This window comes from Nanorana parkeri, unplaced genomic scaffold (assembly GCF_000935625.1).
Source record: "Nanorana parkeri isolate BGI_ZX_2015 unplaced genomic scaffold, ASM93562v1 scaffold1532, whole genome shotgun sequence".
Classification (NCBI taxonomy): Eukaryota; Metazoa; Chordata; class Amphibia; order Anura; family Dicroglossidae; genus Nanorana; species Nanorana parkeri.
The window spans coordinates 283,736-304,737 of NW_017307800.1; the positions used below are offsets into that span (position 1 = coordinate 283,736).

Genomic DNA, 21,002 nt, shown 5'->3' on the forward strand with positions numbered 1-21,002 from the left:
TCTAATTATTCGAGTTTCACCTGTATTTCAGGTGCCTAATGTAGTAAGGTTTATGAAGGAGAATGTTAGTTTAGTCTTAAGATTAGGGTTTAGAGGGTATTTTAATGTTAAGTGACAAAGCAATATTAAACATTATGGGTTCATTTTAAATGTTCAGTTGAGGTTTAAGTTAGAATTTAATTTTCAGGTTGCGGTTAAGAGTAACTTAATAAAAATGACTTCATTTTAGGGATTAAGTTAAACTGTATGTCTAGCACAAAAAGAAAACAAGTACATTCCTGCAACATTTGCATCCCTTAAAAATGCTGCATGTTTAGAAAAATACCTGGTGATCCTACCAGAAATCCAGTGAGCACCTAACTTTTTTTTGGCTGATAACACTGCCTTTGTTGGAATGAAATGCTAAGCAGTGCTGTCTGTCCTGTCCGAGTTCTCCCCTGGTGGACTACAGTACTCTGCCTATGCCTGTCCCTCTCACATGCATATATTACATTTCTTTCAAAGCAAAACAATTCAACTGCCTTAACCCTGTGTGTAAGGAAATGCGTCTTGGGAGATGTAGCTGAAAGGTAAACGCGTGTGCCTATGTCAATAGGAAATAATCAAGGGCACCCCTGCCCTTCCAGAACCTGCCTCTGCAACAATTTTAGAAGCTTTCAGATGGTCACAGTGATTAATAGCAGTTTCTTGCTACAGGAACAAAAATTGAAAAATAAATAATGTTGGGATATGCTCTAGAGCTGTGGTTCTCAAGTGGTGGGTCTCCACGTGCCTTCCACTGCGTTAGGCGAGAGGTTCTTCAACCTACCACTAGTGCAGCACAATCCGTTATTGCACCGAGCAGCCATTCAAAATATGCTGCACGGTGCCAAGCGTCAGCTTGAGGTGGGCTGAGGGTATGGCCGCGAGGGAACTCCATCCATACGTGCATTGCTTTCAGCACCCTTGCATGCCCTGTAGAGGTGCCTGGACCGGAGTGACCTCACATTCTGGCTCCCGGCATCTCTACAGGGCACACAAGCAATGCACATATGGAAGGAGCTCCGTCACAGCACAGCACAGCACAGCAGTCCACACTTGACCCCAGGCTGAGGATCCACTCCAGTTCTTGTAAGGTAGGCAGATGGGGGGGGGGAGATATTAAAAAATGACAATCTTTTTAGTAGTGTGTATATGTGTGTGTGAAATGGTGTATGTGGTTGTGTGCGTCTGTCAGTGTTTTTGAGGGCCCATTCACACTAGCACAGTGGTTTAATCGCACAGTCCCGTGTGAATAATGCACTGCACCATGCAATTGCAGCTACTGCCCATTTTGGTGCTGAAGAAAAAAAAAAAAAAATACTTTAATATTCTACAGGTTCTGACTTTCCCACAGGTTTGCGATCAGGCTTAAAAGGGCTGCAAATTTGCATAGTGGTAACCCTCATAGCTTTGGAAACTCAAGATAAAACATTTTTAAGTTGAGAGGTATAGCAGACACTATTGTGTCTGAGAATTTAAATACCACTGTAATTCAAGTGCATTTAAATAGTGGGTGCAGACTTCTGCAATCCCGGGACTGGATGATTGTGTGCAGCCCCATTGATTTCAATGGGATTACATCCGCATGGCAATAGCTGAAAAAAAAGGTAGGGCAGTATCGTGGCGGGAAACCATGCAATCTGCCTGGGGCGCCATTACAAAATAACGGCACTGCTAGCGCAATCGGTGGTGGTGTGTGATTCCGTGACCGTGCGGCCATGTGGTTTTGTGCACGATTGCAGCGCGGTTACGGATCACCCAGGTGTGAACCTAGCCTAATGAGAGAGGATCAAGGAACTACTCTTTACATAATATTCTACAGCCTTGGTTCTCAACTGGTGGGTCGTGACCCAAAAGTGTGTGGCGACCCCATGTTCAGTGGGTCACCACGTGACTTCCACTTTTCATGGTGAGAGACTCCTCAGCCTTCCCCTAGCGCAGCATTATCAGTTTTCGCGCCGAGCAGCCATTCAAAATATGCTGCCCGGTGCTGAGTGTCAGCTTGAGGTGGGATGGGGCTATGGCCGCGAGGGAGCTCCATTCATACATGCATTGCTTACAGCTCCCTCACGTGTCCTGTAGAGGTGCCTGGACCAGAGTGACATTCTGGCTCCCGACACCTCCACAGTGCATGCATGGGAGCTGTACAAGCACTGCACATATAGATGACGCTCCGTCACAGCACAGTAGCCCACACTGGATCCCAGGCTGAGGATCCACTCCAGTTCTCGTAAGGGAGACTGGGTGGAACTTAAAATATTTTTTGGAGTGTGCACCCTAATTCCGTGCATTCCATTGCAGTGCGACATGGGTCGTGACCTTATGAACAAGGACAAATCTGGGTCCTGAGGATACACAGGTTGAGAACCACTGTTCTACAGCATCCCTCCAAGCATTACATTTGTGAAATCGACACAACAGTAATGTTCCTAGACCCTCATATTCATTAACGTTGAATCAAATAAAACATGCTCTAACAAGTAAGGCAGTTTCTATTTTAAAAAAAACCCAACACAAACAGAATGAAGGTTTAACAAAATCTATTGTCCGACACCTCTCACATTTATTAAAAATATATGGCTAATTAGGCATCTGCAGGTCACCAGCCCTCAATAATCCAGCCTTAGCCCATGTAGAAATTACATGCACATGAAAGCCACCAAAGCACTGGATGAAAAAGTAAATACAAGTCTACGACTTGAAAAATATTTCACAATTTTGCTTTCTTAGCAACAAAATTGCCAGAATTTGACAAAAAAAAAAAAAAGTAAATGGTTTATACTAGAACCTTAACATCAAAGCAAAAAAAGACTTTAAAGGAGTACTCTACTGTCACTGCAAAACAAACAAATCAGTAAGAGCCATTGCGGTTGGAGCTCTTCTTTTATAGAAGGCGCTCTCAACATCCACCACTTGGCTAAACAGTAAGACCTTGACTGTTCAATGTCCAAACTGACTATGCTCTAGACAAATTAGGATGGGATTAACTGGCTCACCACTTTGTTTAGAATGTGGGAATCACCACTGCTGGATGTGACTGAGGGGCACAATTGGTTTCTGCGGAAGGCAGTTCATCTCTTCAACAAATAACTAAAGTTGGCCATACACCTATAGATTATCTGCAGGTTTTCTATGGTCAGATGGGAAAAGTGCAACAGATTCCTCCATCTACGCTAAACTGTGTGGATGGAAGAATCTCCCGCTGGGCCAATCTTCAGTATCTTGCCTGAATCCAAGCAGACAGTGGGGCCGAATGACAAGATACCGAAGCTTGGCCCAGTGGGAGATTCCTCCATACACACAGTTTAGCGTAGATGGAGGAATCTTTTGCACTTTTTCCATCTGACCATAGAAAATCTGCAGAGAATTCTACAGGTGTATGGCCAATTTAGGACTACAACTCTGGACTGATGTGTATGACTTACTAATTACCTAGACAACAGAAGTATAAATCAAACATTGTAAAACATCCTACCAGTGTAAAACAATCACCCCAAATTTCTGCTTTAAATCGATAAACATCTATGGCGTTATTTCTGAATGTTTGAGGTTTTCACATCTGTAAGACCTTAAAATTCTACTTTGACATTGGATAACAGTATGCATAACAGAATTCTACAACTAACACTATTTTATTTTTCTGCAAGGATTATTAAAGCACAAATATATTTAAACCTTAAAACCCTCAGAGTTGAAATTGCTTTACATGCCATTGCAAGTATGCAAGTACATTTGCTTGGGAATGTTATACTGTACCAGACATGCAGATATCCTTTAAAGCCTACTAAAGTAACATTATAATTTACTGCAAGTGTTTACCTAATTATTTATTAACTGACTTGTTTAGGACAGTGAACATGTAAATAAGTTTAAGTAAAGAGTATTTTCCTGATTTAGAAGGGGACCTCTCCCTGGTATGCATTCCGCAGAGAGAGACTCACCACAAGTTGAGCATTTTCACGCAGCTACAAAATGTTAAAAGACAGAGAGAGAAAGAGAGAAGAATTAATACACCCAAGAAACACTAGGGAGAGGATGGGGGTGCAGCCATGCAGACATGCCTTGCAGGTCACAGGAAAGGAAAGTACATTAAAAGGTCAGGAAAGGTTGCATCGATCCAGACACTTATACAAGAAATAAACTCAATTAACAAAAGGAAAATTATTATCATTTAATTTCTATAATTAACGGGATTCTACATTAACCTGAAATCTGTTCATATTCCTTCCATTCTAAGCGAGGCAGATGGTGGGAACTCTTTCCTGGGACCTGAATCATTGTATATCATGTGGTATTTCAAGGCCTTTTTTATCGTGGTCACATCAGTGTAATAGTAACAAGAAATACAGCAGCCATAAGTCATACTTCCCTACTGTCCCTCATTTGGAACGAAGTCCCTTTGTCCCTCATTTTGGTTCTGATGTACAGATATCTATAACAATTTGCTATTGAACCACCAAAAGTGTTATTCTGCACTAAAACCTTTACTTTATCTTTTAGTTACCTTCTTTGCGCTTTTGAAAGGTCAACATAAAAGAAAAGTAATGGTGAAAAAACAAAAAAACAAAAACAGTTCTGGTTTTAAACCATTAATTTGTGCAATATCATTTCTCAATGGTTCACATAACTGGGGGCATGGAATGGCTATGCCCATTGCCTAAATACATTGTTCTGGAAGTTGTCCCTCTTTCTCATCTCAGAAAGTTAGGAGGCATGCATAGTTGGGCCAAGCAAAAGAAACCAGGTCCCCAATGTTTCCCTCTGCTACTGACACCAGCAGCCCACAGTGGAACCCAGTGCTGCTAAACTCTTGCCTCTATCATAGTGATAAATAAACTGCAGGGCCCTCTGAGGAAAAACAGGCAGTGGGTAGGGAGTGGACATGGTTGGTTGATCTAAGGCATATGGAGCTCGGTTCTTATTTTACTTCTGTAGAATGAAGCCGACAGTGGTTGTAAAAGCTAGTTAGAAATAAACCTACCAATATACTTGTTTTTCTTCTTATGAAACAGAGTCAAGTAGCAAAAAGAATCAAATTGGTTATATCCTTAAATGTATGCCCATGTCTCTTTGGCTCAGATGTGCTGCAATACCCTTAAATGTAGGCTTTATTCTACCAATATGAGGCACATGCTGTTTTGTGGTAAATTTTCTGTAGGTACAAGATTCAGTGTCATCACAATAACCAATGGCACTAGATTTTAAAGGAAGTTTTTCCATAAAATATTAATGTTTTGAAGGGCACAGCACTTTTATTCTGAAGCTTGATATTCTTACATAAAAATCAGATGCTGACAATACCAGATGTAGTCTAGAAGAGCAATTAAAACTATTCTGAGCAAGGCTATTATTATGTAACACAGGGGAGCTCCAACCATAATCATTAATTCCCTTTACTTTTATCATCTATGTAGAAGACGAGTGATCTGTCCAAGATTATTTGTATAGGTTGTAAATTAAAAGCAGATTAAATATTCTGGAAAAAGTTAGTCCTCTTCCATCTTCTACACACACCAGGAATTGATGGTGTAAACAATATAATACAACCTGGTAAGTGTATGGAGTATAATACATGATCTGTACAGGCCTGAAAATACCACCCAACTATAAAAATTACACGTTTTGTTTTACAAAGGATGATATGATTCAGTGTGGTGACTTTCTAGAAAGGACAGGTGTGGAGTCTGCATCCTCTAGAAAACTGAGCGACCGCATGCAAAAGCGGCTGCAGTTAAGGATGTGGCTGTATAAATGATGAGTGTTTAAAAATAAGAAAATGGCACATGGTGGCAAAATAAAGGCACATGGGTAGAGGTACCAATGGAGACACGTGCAAGGGTAGCAGACTATGTTGTAATGAACTAGATGGCACATACTTCGCTTCCTCCACAACCTCCACCTCGGCCTGCGCTGTGATCGGTGCGTTGGAGTGACCTCCTGTTTGGTCATCAGCATTCAGCTGCCCGTTTGTTGAACTCATAACCTGTGGCAGAAATGAACAGAACAAAAATACCGGTGACTCAAAGTTAAAGCAAGTGGCCATGCATGTCATTTTGCAAAGGCTATTACGCTTTGCAGCACATACACTTATGCAGTAAGATCTACAAACCTTCAGTATCTTATCACCTCATACTGTAATAGGAGTACTATACAATACTAGAACATTATTTTACCCATAATGTATTAATGCAATAATACACAAACAAGCTATGAGACTTGTTCTAACAGTGAACATAGTGCTTTACCTACAGGTTTACCTCCATGATGGCCCCACAAGCCGCACATTCCCCACTCCCCTGGTTGAATGCTGAAGGGAAGAGAAACACTTGGTACTTCCAGGTATGTGAATCATTTCCCTACCTCCCATGTGACAGCACTGGTTCTTAGCGACTGCCCGCTCATACACCCAGCACTGTCACAGAGGTGGGGAGAGATTGCTCAGCACTGTTTGAGCTCCAAGCCACAACTTGGAGCTTAAAGAGGGCTTGTGCTTTTTGCACCTAGTGGCCAAAATGAGAGTAAGGGGTAGGTAGTGAAATTAAGTACATGTAGCTGGCGGGGCATGCATTAAAGGAAACCTATTGTGTTGTTGTACATGGGCAAAGCATTGTTTCAATTTAGATTCAGAGTAGCACAATATGCATCATGGGCCTCAATTAAGTCTGTGAGGGTCGTGTCACACAGGCACTTTTAGTGTTCATATTTGCTAAATAACACTTGCATAGGAGAATGGCGGTGGATGTTTCTATATGAAGCTGCAAGCGTCAACATACTTTGTACAGTTAAACTACATTAAAAAAAAATTCCCCAGCAAGATCATACGGACAGTGTAATAAATACCAATTAAACTTTTCAATAGCATTATATTAAACTTTGTGACATTGGCTAAAAGTGCCATTGTGAGCTGACAGTTATTATTAGGAGGTCAGAAAAGTATGTTTTAGACCAACATTTTTAGCATTAAATTCATAGCGTGCATTTTATATGTGCAAAGCTCAATCTCAGCATGGAATTTAATAAGAACGGTTCAGCTCCATTTCACAAAATGTCTCTACCTCTCCAGAAATTATAGTATGTAGCTCTTGGAGAATTGCTCGCCACAATACTTATGTGATGGGGGGGGGGGGACCCCTTTGAAAAAAACTAATCAGTTCAGCATGGGATAAAGTGCAGCGATTTTTTAGTAACAAAGCAGCAAAAAATGACTTGTCTGTGTCCTTTGAGAGAGCACAAAACGCAAAAACTATCAATGTATTAAAGTATATGTAAACCCAAAAACAAAAATATCAAAAAAACATTTATTGCAGATTATCAGCCTTTGAAGTGGTGGCGGCATTATTTTTTCCAGGCTTCTCCCCCTTTACTTTCACCTGGTAATGAACCCCTATTGCTAGCAAGATAAAGATCAACAAGTATTTTCTGTAATGCTGAAAATGTTCTTAGCCTGGAAAAAAAGAAAACCAATGCAGCTACCGCATCTAATGACTGGTAAGTTACAATATATAACATTTTTAGTCTAGGGTTTAGTTAACCTATAATTATTAGGTAATGGTGTCATCTCCAAAACTATTTTAGTAGATAAATATGCTTTACCGCAACAAGTAAACTTAGTAAATGACAGAACATTTTCAACAGGTGCATCCAGCTTATACTATATAAATTTACTATCAGGAAATCAACAGAACATGCAATATTCACAGCAGGGCAGTCAATCTTCATAGGACTTCAATTCATTAACTTGCATATGTCCCCCAGTAATGGGTATTAAAATCTATTTGCGGGCACATATTTTTTTGCCAGCATGCAGAGTGGCTTATGTTGCCCTAGCAATGAGCAACGGAAATGCTCAGCTGATCCTTAAATAGAATTCAAAAAGCAGCTATGGATCCCAGGGCAACAAGAGTATGAAATTCAGTCTAGTAGACATCAGAAATGATTTAGAAGAAAAACACTAATGTATTAAGCAATACTGAAATGAGGACATATGCAAAACAAGTTATAGAAATTAAAAGCAGTGAGAGATATTATTCAAGTGCCTGAACAAGAAACCCAACATGCTCTAATACCTGAACGGATCCCCCAAGCCGGTCTGATGCCAAGTGAGGTGCCAGATAAGCGGGGTGAGCCTGTCGGCTGGCTTGTAACTCCCAAGCTCCTCGGCGGTCTGGGGCGCCCGTCTGCGCAGAGGCGTTAGGAAGCATGCGATTGCAAGGTGTAGAGGACAGGGGTGTTTGGGGAGAAGGAGGTCAGCCAGGCCAAAGCAATGGAAACAGATCACTGTGTTAGTGGATGTGAGTAGAAAGCCAAGCTATGACTGCGTGCTGCAAGCAGAACAAAATACTCAGAGCCCTCTTTGTGCTGAAACAAAGCAGGGTGTATACTTTGCATTTATTCCAGCAAGAGAGGGCCGATAAAGCAGTGCAAGCAAGATATAAAACACACTATAAAATAAAATCTTCATGTTATGCAATCATTTCACAGCCCTCCAAAGCATCAGTCCAAGTGCAATACCACTTTGTTATAAATGAAAAGCAACATGATCAGGCAAAAACTGAGGGATCCTTTTAGGGGAAGACAATTCGTTTACTTAGAATTTACACACTTTCTTTGATCATGAACATGTATATTGTCTGAAAATCTAATATTAGTCTGAGTAATACCCAAATAATAGACCCTTGCTTAGAAGTCATTTCTAGGTCATTTAGGTGTCAAGTAAAATGCTCTCAAGTGTTTGGGAACAAAATACCCTATACCTCAGACTATAGAAGTGCATATCCCCCCATCATACTCTGTACTCAACCAGATTCACTTGATTCAGAAACGTATTGCTATTGAGAAAGAAAAAAAGAAATTAAGTGATGAGGGTATTCTGTATGATCAAGTAAGGCACAGAGGCAAACATAATTTGCAGCAGAGGAATCTTTTTCATTACGTAGAAATAAGGAAAAAATATACTTGCTTGACGTTACATTTTTAACAAACAGAATCTATGGTCAGAAAAGTTAGTAAATCAAAGCGCAAAAAAATGACATCTCATTTCTGAGGGCCATTCCATCCATACATGATACTTTGAATTTCTGTGAAGCCTGGCCAAGCCAGCTCCAGGCTTCTTAACTAATAACTAAACAAAGATCTCCTGGCCACAAACCTTAACTCTGTTGCTGTCCATTAGGGGGTTTTGGGTGGTTCAGCACATTCATCTGCATGCTCAATAGTATCAAATAAAAGTCCAAGGGAGATAGTGAGACCCCTTCATGGCCAAAGCAGGAACTCAAAAGTTCTCACCAACAGGCCCTTAAGATTTCGGAAACTTTAAAGGTTGTTTACTTCATCATCGACCAGAAAACTGAAGTATCAGTTTTGGGTAGACCAACTCTTTAAAGTGAAACTGAAGTCTGATAGTATTATGTAATACATACAATTTCCCATACCATTAATGAAATAAGACTTCTTCTGTTTAAACTAGCCTCCTAGGTTAATCTTACCTGCATCCTGCCATCTTTTCAGCCCATGACCTTGCTTAACTTTTCCTCATCGGCTAGCATCTACATCCTATTCTAGATGTTGACTCACAAGTGACATAAGCAGCCTAACCACAGAGCAGGCTCTTCTGTTTTCAGATTTACCCAGTGATCTGAGAGTTCCCTTATTACGAGATCTCAGTTTGCAAGCTCAAGCAATCTCTCAGATTTAAAATCCTATTCTTGGCATTTTGTTGCTGGCATTACAAAGTGACACTGTGCATGTGTGAATGGAGCTGGGGACAGAAACAAGCTATGGCCTAAAAATAATTGCTTTGGTGACCGTAGCCTAACTAAACACACTAAAAGAAGCCTATGGGCAACGTCAGTGTTGATAGACCCCACCCCCCAATCATTTGATGTTGTGTATTAAGTTATTATACCTAGTAACATTTTAGACCCCAAATTCACTGAAACTGTACAATAGTGAAAAACCTCCCTATTTTAACACTGTAATTAAATATTATTGCTGATTACTGAATAAGTGTCAAATGTAAACATGCAGCCCAGAAAATGGCAGTATGGCGTGTCTGAACTTCTGCATGCCGTGTGGTACTACAAATCTTCAGTGCCTTGTGGAGTACTCACAGCAACGTTTGATCAGAAATGTACCACCTATAGCTGGAGGATGCGCCAGCTATAGGCATGGCTCAGACAGCCTATTAAACAGCAGTCTACAGCTGCCATAAAAAGGTATGTTCTAGTTTAGATCTAGCCACCAGTGCAGGAGGGAGACGGCTGTCAGGGAGAGGTCTGAACAAAGTCTGCTAACCAACTTCTGCAATGCCTTGGTTGTTGGGTTTCCAGACATGGTGCATATGTTCCACAATGGTTGCAGAACAACAAGCAGTGTAAACATATGCTGGAAAGCATGCCCTTGACAAGAAAAAAAAACCAAAAACAAATCCTAAAAAAAAGTGTGCTTGTGACCAGAGCATTAAAGAAAACCAGTTAACAGAAGAATACTGGGGCTGGCATTACAAACCTCTTAAGAATACTAGTTGGCTGATGTCAATTTTCAGAACGCACATTAGAAAATCAGCATGAAGTTCTATCCTAATATATTCTGAAGTCCTAATCTGCATATTTCTTCAAACACAATGATAGAATGTAAAGAGATTGGAGCAGCATCATGCAACCAGGGAACTAGTATTTTAAGAAGAGTAGTTCAGCAATCAGCCTATATATTCACTTAGTGCAGGTTTCCATAAGATGCTGCATTAACTTAAATGCCAAATTCGTGTAAAGGTGTCCATACACTGGTCGAATTTCAGCCAGTTTTTATGTACCAATAGCCAATGAGCTGCCCGCTCTGCTTGGGTATTCTGGCAGGTCCCGGCGGCACCTGTCAGAATACAATGCAAACAGCGGGATTCCTCGATCGACATCGAACCAGGTCATTTTTTTTTCGCTCAGCCGGCGGGGTGGACAAAAACAATTGATAGGTGTATGGCCAGCCTAACTTGTTCAATACAGAAAGCCGCTGGCTGGGGCAGAAGATGTCAGCATGGTGGAAACTTTACAGTAGAAGTAGTCTATTATCTTTAGGGCACATAATGTGTTTTACCATGGTGCATCACACACAAAAAAGAAAGCAATACAGCTTGCTGATTTTAGCACTTTTCAAAACAAGTGCAACTTCCATGGGGATTTTGGGTAAGACATGTTAAGAGCATCAAAACACACAGTAACAAAGGAAAACTTGGAGGTGTGAATGAATTCTAACTATTCAAGCTTAGGTAAACTAAACCACAAAGAAAAATATTACAACTATTGTGTTATTGCGTTCAGTTCACAAAGAAAAAAGAAAGCCAATTTTATTGCCATTGGACTGAAAAACCTAGTACAGTATTACCTCTGGAATGATTCTTTGGTGCTTATGAAATAAATAAAAGGATATCATTGAACAAAAAATAAAAGCTTTCTCAATATTTAAAACAAAGCAGGATTATCAATTGCTACTTGACAACAATTACCCAAGACAGCTTTAAATTTGGTAACTAAATACAAAACAAAGCAGTAGCACGTTAACTCAGCTACAAGTTGGATGTTTATGTTTTATACACATAGACTAAATCTAGCGCTTTGACAGGAGAGAACCTGACCTGGTTTCTGAGCGGTTGAGTCTGCGATGGCCGCTCCCGGTGGACATGGCTGTCTCTGGTTATCGCAGAAGTTCCAGAATCAACATGGACGGATCCCACTGGGGTAGGCTGAAAGAAAGAAAGTTTCCACTGATTACATGAAGCAATCTTTTCCAAATTTCCAATGAATTAGGGAGCAGATTAGCAAAAACTACAGCTATGTTACATATATGTCAGAAACGAAATGCTAGGATTAAGGCCCAGTCCACATGGGCAGTCTGATCAGTTCCGCCTGTCAGTTTTTCAAGTGGACCAGATCAGATGCCCAATGCTACTCTATGGGCAGCCATGTGTAAAAGGACAGGCGCCCGCTTAAGCCCGGTTACCCAGCCCCCGATTCTCCCGGTCCGGAAAAACAAACCCATCAGAGATCTTTTTCCGGACCCGGTAGTGCCAGATCAGGGGTATAACAGACACATGTCCATTTACATCCGATTCCCCATAGACTGACATTGGGTCGGGTCATTTCAGTTTTTTCCTCTATCGCAGGATGAAGGAAAAAAGCTCTACAGACACAGATGTGACAGCGATGACATCTGATCCATACTGTTGCGATCAGGAGGGTATACGTGCGAATGAGCCTAACAATTTTAAAAGTTACTTCGGTTTAAATGTTGCTTCAGCTCTTTAGATTTAGTCAGCTCTGGGATACAGCAAGACATTTTGTACACATTAAAAAACATTGACATTTTTAATGACAGTCAATGTTTGCCTTTAGCATTTTAAATACAGAGATAGATTTTTAACTACATCTGTAATTTACCCACCGCTAGTTCTATCAGGCTTAGAGCTGTTTCAATTTCAGATATAAGAAAAATAAACATTCAAACCTCAAATGGAAAACTACTCACAATTGGCCTGCCAACCCAATCATAAACATAGTCAAAAGTGTATCCTTTCCGTTCAAAGAGTTCAGAGAACAGCGTTCTGAGATAGTCATAGTCCGGCTTCTCAAAGAAATCCAAACGCCTTACGTATCTCAGGTAAGTAGCCATTTCCTCTGGAAGGAACAAATGCAAACAAAAGATACATTAATACAGTTTTCATAAACACATACATTATAGCTACAATTCCTTTTGTATCAATTTAGTCTGAAGAATAAATACAACTTCTTGGTAAACTGGTCACACATGTCTACAGATCAACAAACTACTATGTATTGAAAGGAGCTGTCTGATCGGAAATGCACTGAATGGATTGTTTAGGTAGTTATGCCCAAGTTTCCAAAGTTCTACCTCACCATAATGCAGATCTTCTCATTTTATAGATACTATGTACGGGGTGTGAGAATTTAATCCCGGAATGCCCGCAGCACACCACTATGGTGGAGAGTCACAGCCATTGTCACGCCAAGTGTGATAGGACATGTTCTAACTTGCACTCGCCTGGGTCGCAGACCAGTTGACTCATTCCTTACGGAGTAGTAGAAGAAAGAACATGCATGTGCATTGTGCTGTTGGCAGAAAATGAGTGACAGGAACCTGAAGCAGCAGATTAACATCAAATTTTGCATGAAAATTGGCAAAAGTGCGAGTGAAACTTTAGCCCTGTTACAACAGGCTGAAGGTGAATATTCTATGAAGAAATCAAGTGTTTTAGAATGGCATGGGCGGTTTGAGGGGCAGGAAGATGTCCATGAAGACTGGAACTCTGGCTTGAGAAGTGGATTCTCCAACACTACAATGCTTCTGCACATGGTGTGGTAAGTGTTCATGAGTTCCCGTCCCAGAAATCCATTCCGAAACTTGACCAACCACCTTATTCCCCCCTGACTTAGCACCCTGCGACTTTTGGCTGTAACCAAAATTAAAAAATGACTTAAAAGAAAACAGGTCTGATGACATTCCGGATATCTAGGGCGCTGCGACAAAGATACTGTACAGCGTTTTGGAAAACTAATTCCAGGAATGTTTCCGGCAGTGGCACAGTCTAGAAAAGCAAGTCGCTCCACAAGGAAAGTACTTTAAAAAGGTGGCAACAGCAGCTAGTGTATCGTTAAGCGAAATGTGTGTATGTGTATGTGTATGTGTATGTGTATGTGTATGTGTATATAGAGGCTAAGGTAAGGTGACTTTTTTAAAATAAAATCCGGGGACATTTTTAAATGTCCCCGGATAATGGTTTACTAAGCAGAGAAGTTAAATGAACAAAGAGGAGGGACGACAAATGCCCCATCAATTTTAAAAAACTATTTTTTTTCTGCTTGACAGGATATACATGCTAATGCTGCTTTTACCTCTGTCTGTTGCATATATTCAATGAATTTGTGGTGTATACTGGAGTTTCTATATTTGAATATTAAGAAGCAGGATTGAGAAAGCTTACTGCCTTCAAAATCACTAAAGTTCAAAGAGTTTAGAATCCATGCTGCAGCTTGGCTGTGGGTAATGAGATGAACTACAGTTCATATACCATAGCTGACAGACCAGTAACACTGCTGGAATTGGGCGTTTGTATGAAGTCAACTTAGAGTAACAAAGCAGATGCACCAATGCCGTTTTGTTTTTTAGAATTTAAATGTCACAAAATTACATTTCATTCAGTTCTACAGGCAAAGCATGATGTGATATGGTTGTACAATGTCGCACCACAACGTGCTGAAGAAAAAAGGAATGTATGCAGTACTTTTTCTTTTCTTTGCGCACACCACTATAGTGTGGTGGTGTTAACTGAGACAATTGAAAACAAGGCTATTGCCTTGCCGGTGTGTTGAGGCTGCACTGGAAAAGATGGCCAGTGTAGCCCCAACACATCTGAATTGGCCCATAGTATTTGGGGCCAAGCGGCTTACAATATTAAAAAACCTAACCCAGGTAGCGTTGTGCATTTCCGTTGCTTTAAAAATATGGGTAAGCAATGCACAATAAACTGAATTATTTTACACTGAAGATTGGACCTCACCTGGGAAATTCTCACAAAGGACTTCCACGGGAGTGTTTCGCTTTGTATCTCCAATCTTCTGGTAGCGTTCCTTAAGGGTATCTGCCTATATGGTTAAACATACATGGGATATCATTTAACAGAAATACATTTACAAAGCGCAAAAATTAACATGAAGGCCACACAACGATATAGTTATTCAGCTCAAATTATTATTTTATTATACAAGGAGAAATCAGTTATGAAAGCAGTCATAAGTGTATGCACAAGGCGAACAGATGGACCAGCTTCTGGTTTAATAAAGCAACACATTACTCCATGATTACTTTATGCGTTTACTTATTCTATATCTTTCACATGTCAGCCAATCAACCATATCTAATGTTTTCATACTTATGTGTGAACGGAACACTTTCTGCAGTTTGCTACCATAAAGTTGCAGAAACAACATTATTAAATAAGATATCAAATGTCCACAAGAACAAGAACATTCATAAGCTGTGGTGATAATCACTTATGGAACATTTTCTCCGTTTGACAGAGAAAGACAACCAAATGATCATAATGCATGTGTCATAAGCACCTGACAACCAAGTCAGGAAGAGGAGTGTCTCAGATACTACTGAGAGGCAGTTTTAATGCACACGGATCTTAGTAAGAGATCTACTCGGAGTAAGCCAATTAACCCAGGGACAGGTCACATCATCATATTACTGCAAAGGCCTTGTTATTCTATATAGATTTCCAGCAACCATTTTGGATGCATAGACAAAAGGTTGGAGTAGTGCCATAGGCCAATATTTGAGTGTGAGGAACCAGCAATAATCATTTTATCATGCTGTAGAAGCTGACCATCAGACAAACCTAGAAGCCCGTCTAAGGTCAAAGAGACATATACTTTGTAACATTTTTTATGTCATCCAGTTGCGACATCACAGTTACGTGATAGCACAGCGTAAATGGCTTCAAAAATCTTTAGTACTTTCTAAACACATCCCCTAGCTTTAGTTACTACTGTTTCCTCAAAGACAATCAATGAGTGAAAACACAGATGTAAAATGATAAATATTCGGCCATTTTTCTGTGGGTGAACTGATGCCTTCAGTTTGTACTAATAGAAGTCGAAATCAGATGTTCCCAACACATGAGTATTCATACGGAAGCACAAAGTACAAAAACTGCTGGCTGAGCTAGTGCCCTGATGCTTCGCAGTCATGCGAATGGAATGATCAACTTTTGCATGGCCAAAAAGGCTGTGAACCTGTCAACCTAACTTTTGCTTACAAGAAGCAAGAGATAAAGCAAATCCATGGTAAGGCAAATGTCACATTATATAATTGTTGCTTTTACCAGTCTGCTGCATTTGTTTAAAGTTAACCCTTTCTGATAAAAATATGGGGGCCATTATGGACTTCCTTATGAAAATGCAACGTGACTGACTATCATATGAGGGGAACGCTTAAATAAGCGGTCGGCAATGGCATCCTCCAGGTTTTTTTTTTTTTTTTAATGCATTTTAAATCAAGGTGAACTCATTCAGTAAAAATATGTGGAATTGTTGGCACTGAAATATGGCACTGAAATCTTACCAGAGCAAGGTCAACAATACGTAATAATAAATGACTGGCAATTTTCATTTCATTTTCCATAAATAAGGTCCACTTAAGCTACATCCGGTCTTAACCGTTCTTAAAATGCTTACCTTAAGGCCTTGCCATGGCAGACTTCCCCTCAAGAAATACATGAACATGTGCCCCAAGGCTTCCAAGTCATCTCTTCGACTTTGCTCTAAAAGACATGAAAAAAAAAGAAGTCAATCCCTCTATTTATATTAGTCTGCATGTCATTTTTTTGCATAGTAATTAAGAAATCCAAAAATGTCCTGTACCGAATGCTGGTATGGTGGACCCCAAGCACACTATGCTTGTCTCCATTGCATTCATGAATTCTAGTATACAGTGGTACCTCGGTTCATGACCGCTTCTGTTCGCGAACAGGAAGTTCAGCAAAATTTTGCCTCCGTTCACGAACTCCGCTTTGGGTGACGAACACAACCTCAGCCATTTTCCCTGCTTTGACATATGGTCATGGCTTCCTCTAGTCGAGATCACAGTTTGATTCGGTGCACAACCAAAATCGGTTCATGACCAGAATCGCGGAACAAATTAATTTTGTAAACCGAGATACAAACTGTATATCCATTTGCAAGATGTACTATTACACAGATCTCTGTAATCTCAAAGTGCTTACCTAGCAAATAAATCAGCTAATTTTCTTCCAAACATGCCATTAGAACTAAAACAAAATGTTTTTGTTTTGAGCAGAATGGGGAAGATTATAAACCCCAAAATAGGACAGAAATAATATTTTTTAACAGTGGTCATATGAACAGGGAATTCTCCCAAAGAAGACAAATGACCGCTGTCAAATGTAATATTTCCCCTCACTTCCTGGTGTGTCTTCAGAACAGGAAGTGAGAGTAACTCTCCCTAACACGGAAGCAGCCACCAACAAAAATCTTAAAGGCTATATACAACACTAGAAAAAGAATTGCGTCAGTGAAGCTGCAAGTTATCATTCCAGTAGCTCAGTAAAAAGGAAAAAAAAAAAAAAAAAGGAATTAAAAAAGTACAGCGAGTGCTTTAAAAAAGAAGGAGAACTATGGGGTCAGTGCTTTTCCCCATAATTCGCCTCAGGGTCACGGGAGGACACACACTTACCTCCCTCCCGTGATCCAAAGCTCAGTATACCACGAGTTACAGCTCACAGTATACTGAGACCGCCGCAGCCGGGACGGATCCCGACATAACTGTCGAGATGAACCCAGCTGCGTGATTGACAGCTGTTTCTGTCCATCTAGAGGCAGAGCCAGCTGTACCCGCCCCCTCCCCCATCCGTTCCGCCAGTCAGCGCTGGAGGATCGAACGGGGGGGAGTTTGCTCACTTCCCGATCTATTGAGCTAACGTGTGACAGTTTCAGTCACACGTCGGCTCGAACTATGAGGCTGAGTGATTTTCACTCACCTCATAGTTCTCCTTTAAACTAAAAGGTTTGGCTATTTCTGAAAATACTTCTGGATTATATTCAATAATGCATTCTGGGGATGGCCTATTACAAACTGTACAGTGGACATCATGCCATCACAATATTGTTTGGAGATATATAGATGTATATATAAAAAAAATCTATTTTCTTCACATTATGCTTTTGTCATGAAATGTACATTGTGAATACAGATGATACTTTAGCACTATAAGAGGGTCAGTTGTAAGATAATTAACATGCGATTGTGTGTGGGTGACAAATATAGAAAGTCATCACATTCCACAAAGTCATCACATTCCACAAATATTCCTTTTCTATTTCCTATGAAAAGATAAAAAAAGGTGACAAATCTAATAAAATAACGTTTGGGAAGGTTAAAAAAAAAAAAAGGACTGAGCGCAGAAAAAGTGTGGAGGTGAGACGAAGGCAGAATGTTACAGTACCGATATAACAACATTTTACACTGTAGTTGCCATAGAAATCATACCATTATACTCTGTGCTACAGGGATTGTCAAAGCAGCAAGCAACAGAGGATAATAAGAGGTTTAGTGATACCAACTCTGGAACTGACAGCCAATCAAGCCTCCATACTTCAAACCACAGCATTTAAATGCATATTTGTTCCCACAAACATTCTGTATCACAAGCCTAGTACAGGGCATGCAATATTAAAATATGATTCATCCAACAGTATAAGATTTGTGGCTTCTGGCACAATAACTTAGTCATTACAGAATTATTATCCTGTGAAACAAACAACTCTGCATAATAGACTTTAAAGGGACAATAGGAGTTAAATCTTAAAAATCCATTCAAGTACCTTAACTATTAAGAAAAATGTATCTTATTTGTGTATCACTCGGCTGTAGATCCTCAAATCATCTCTGAATTGGTGCCGACACTGTCCTTCCTTCTGGAGGGTGGCTACTTTTCTTCCCCATGGTCCCTTAGCAGCCACCGCTCCAAGCTCACTCCTGTGATAAACTATACCTTCATTACAAATTAGGAAACTAAACATGAGATTGTAGTCCATCACAGGAGCGAGCTTGGAGTGGTGGCTACTTTAACATCTTAACAAGTACCACCCTTACCAAAGCCAGTAGTCAGTTACTGCAGACTGATGTTCCTTGCCAGAGGCATGCTGATCATGCAATATGCCAAGTTGCAGCAAATTCAATTGGCTTTTACAAACATGGCAACCTACCACCAATGATTCTACCATTTTATTTTATTTTTTTGGGCAATTAGCATGTGGCGGCAGGGAGATGTGTTGATCCTGCCAGTGAAGTCTACCTCATGCAGCTTTCTGTGATGGGGTGACAACACTGCTGCTGATTTCAGAGCAGCATGGTCCCACTTATGTAGATTGTGCATGCTTGCACTACAGTGGATTAAGGAGACCTGGATGGCTATCGATATGGTCAACGCTGCTGCACAAGGCAATAGCATGTAATTCAGACTGCCCTGCCTATGTTGCTGCACAAGCCTATAGCATGTAATTCAGACTGCCCTGCCTATGTTGTTGAAATATTTCCATTGTGAACTGCATTGTCTTGGATAGGGAGCGTGTAATTGCAAATAAGGTAAATTTAGCTTTTTAAAGTTTATGATGCATGTAAGCCTATAGCATGTAATTCAGACTGCCCTGCCTATGTTGTTGAAATATTTCCATTGTGAACTGCATTGTCTTGGATAGGGAGCGTGTAATTGCAAATAAGGTAAATTTAGCTTTTTAAAGTTTATGATGCATGTGGATCAGATAGTAACTGGATTACAGGACCTGTTTATTTAGACTGTCATAAACAAGCCTTTAGATGTACGTTAACCCAACTCGGAAGTACAAACAGGAAAAGCCACGCACCCACAGAGCTTATTCTCCCATACTATAAATTCCTTCAAGAAAACCTTTGCAATCAGATTTTAACTTCTACTTCTCCATCAAATAGCCAATGTTGGTATGCGTCAGTTAACTTGACAAAAACTATCACTTTGACTGACAGTGGATCTGAGAACTAGGAACACACATACAGTTGTGGCACATTGATAACTTTGATCTTACAGCAGAGATCTAGCAAAGGGCCTTTATAAAAAGATGTACATGGACATATAAATATGTCATGGACATTTTATATGTAGATGGACATATAAAAAGATGTACTGCAGTCAAAAAGGGGTTTCCATGAGTGATTCAAACACATTTTACCTAAACATTTCTTAATGGTAGTAGAAAACATGTAGTAGTAGTAAATTTGTAGTAGAAAACAATTTTAGTCTTAGATTTGTACGTAAAACCTTGTAATATTTTAGTTTGGTATAGAGGACATTGCCCACTAGAGGGAGCATTATCCAACATAGACATCAGAATCTGCTAGGAACACCTTACATTTCCAGAGCCTTTTGTCTAATGGCTGCGTTTACTGATGTACAAAGTACTATGTATTAAAGAGCCAACATAAAAGCACACATTCCAGAGAACCAATCCTGAAGAAGTTTACCTTCTAATGTGCAGTCAAAAGAAAAAGGTGTATACAGACACACTGGGGATGTTAGGTTGGACCAACAGAGGAACTGAAGGAAAGACGCTCAAACAAAAGAAAATCCAAAATTCTATGATTGTAATGTAGTTCGGATTTGATCTCAAGATCGAGGTGCTGCAAAGTCACAGCACTAACCAAGTTTGGTGATCGGTTTCCCTGTACACTTTCACACCTGCTCCAACAAAAAAAAGCTACAATATGCTAGGTATAGGCATTTATTTTTAATGTATTGGTTAATACAGAAATATGGTTTCTAGTAGCCATGTTAGAATGTTTAATTCTTGCGATTTCTTACTTCATTGTAAGGATTGACATATTATTTGTGTGCAATTCACTGTAGGCTGACATACACCCATTCTTATTCCCACACTACCAGTGAATCTCTGACCAATAAAGAGGTGTAGGAGGTAAGAAAGAGCTAGCCACAGTTTGACTTTCAAAGCCAAAGTCATTATTTGTATATTTTAACACCTCAGGGCTATTTTATGTGGGGGAGGCAGGGGTGCGGCTGAAAAAAGATGCTTCATGGGACCAGTCGCGCAGACGGATGGAACCTGTAGGAGGGGGAATAACTAGAGCTGCAACAGTTAATCGATTTAGTCGATTAAAATCGACGATTGAAAACGTTACCAACGTTTTCGATCGTCGATTCGTCGGCTATCAATTGATTTCCCTGTTCGGGGCTCTACACGCGGCCTGAAGCACACGTCACACGCTGCTCACGTACCGCTGCGCCCGCCGTGCTCACAGGACACCTCCCACCGCACGCTGCTCCCGCCGTGCCCACAGGACGCATAAGCCACGCCCACCGCTGAAGCCTGTTCGCGGCTCCACACTCAAGCCCCGCACGC

The 21,002-nt window shown here is 40.4% G+C and overlaps 1 protein-coding gene across 4 annotated transcripts in view; it reads right to left on the reverse strand.

The window, feature by feature from the left end:
* CSNK1G1 (casein kinase 1 gamma 1) overlaps nucleotides 1–21,002 on the reverse strand; it is a 76,710-nt gene that overhangs the window by 4,323 nt on the left and 51,385 nt on the right. Inside the window, exons 7-13 of one of the 4 annotated variants that reach the window (XM_018570429.1) lie at nucleotides 16,269–16,354; nucleotides 14,588–14,672; nucleotides 12,538–12,686; nucleotides 11,648–11,755; nucleotides 8,088–8,198; nucleotides 5,898–6,004; nucleotides 3,963–3,986 (exon numbers count right to left, since the gene is read on the reverse strand). In XM_018570429.1, coding sequence (XP_018425931.1) covers nucleotides 3,963–3,986; nucleotides 5,898–6,004; nucleotides 8,088–8,198; nucleotides 11,648–11,755; nucleotides 12,538–12,686; nucleotides 14,588–14,672; nucleotides 16,269–16,354 — 670 coding nt within the window. The remainder of the gene's footprint in view (nucleotides 1–3,962; nucleotides 3,987–5,897; nucleotides 6,005–8,087; nucleotides 8,199–11,647; nucleotides 11,756–12,537; nucleotides 12,687–14,587; nucleotides 14,673–16,268; nucleotides 16,355–21,002) is intronic. The other 3 variants (XM_018570431.1, XM_018570430.1, XM_018570432.1) reach the window with 3 other exon arrangements.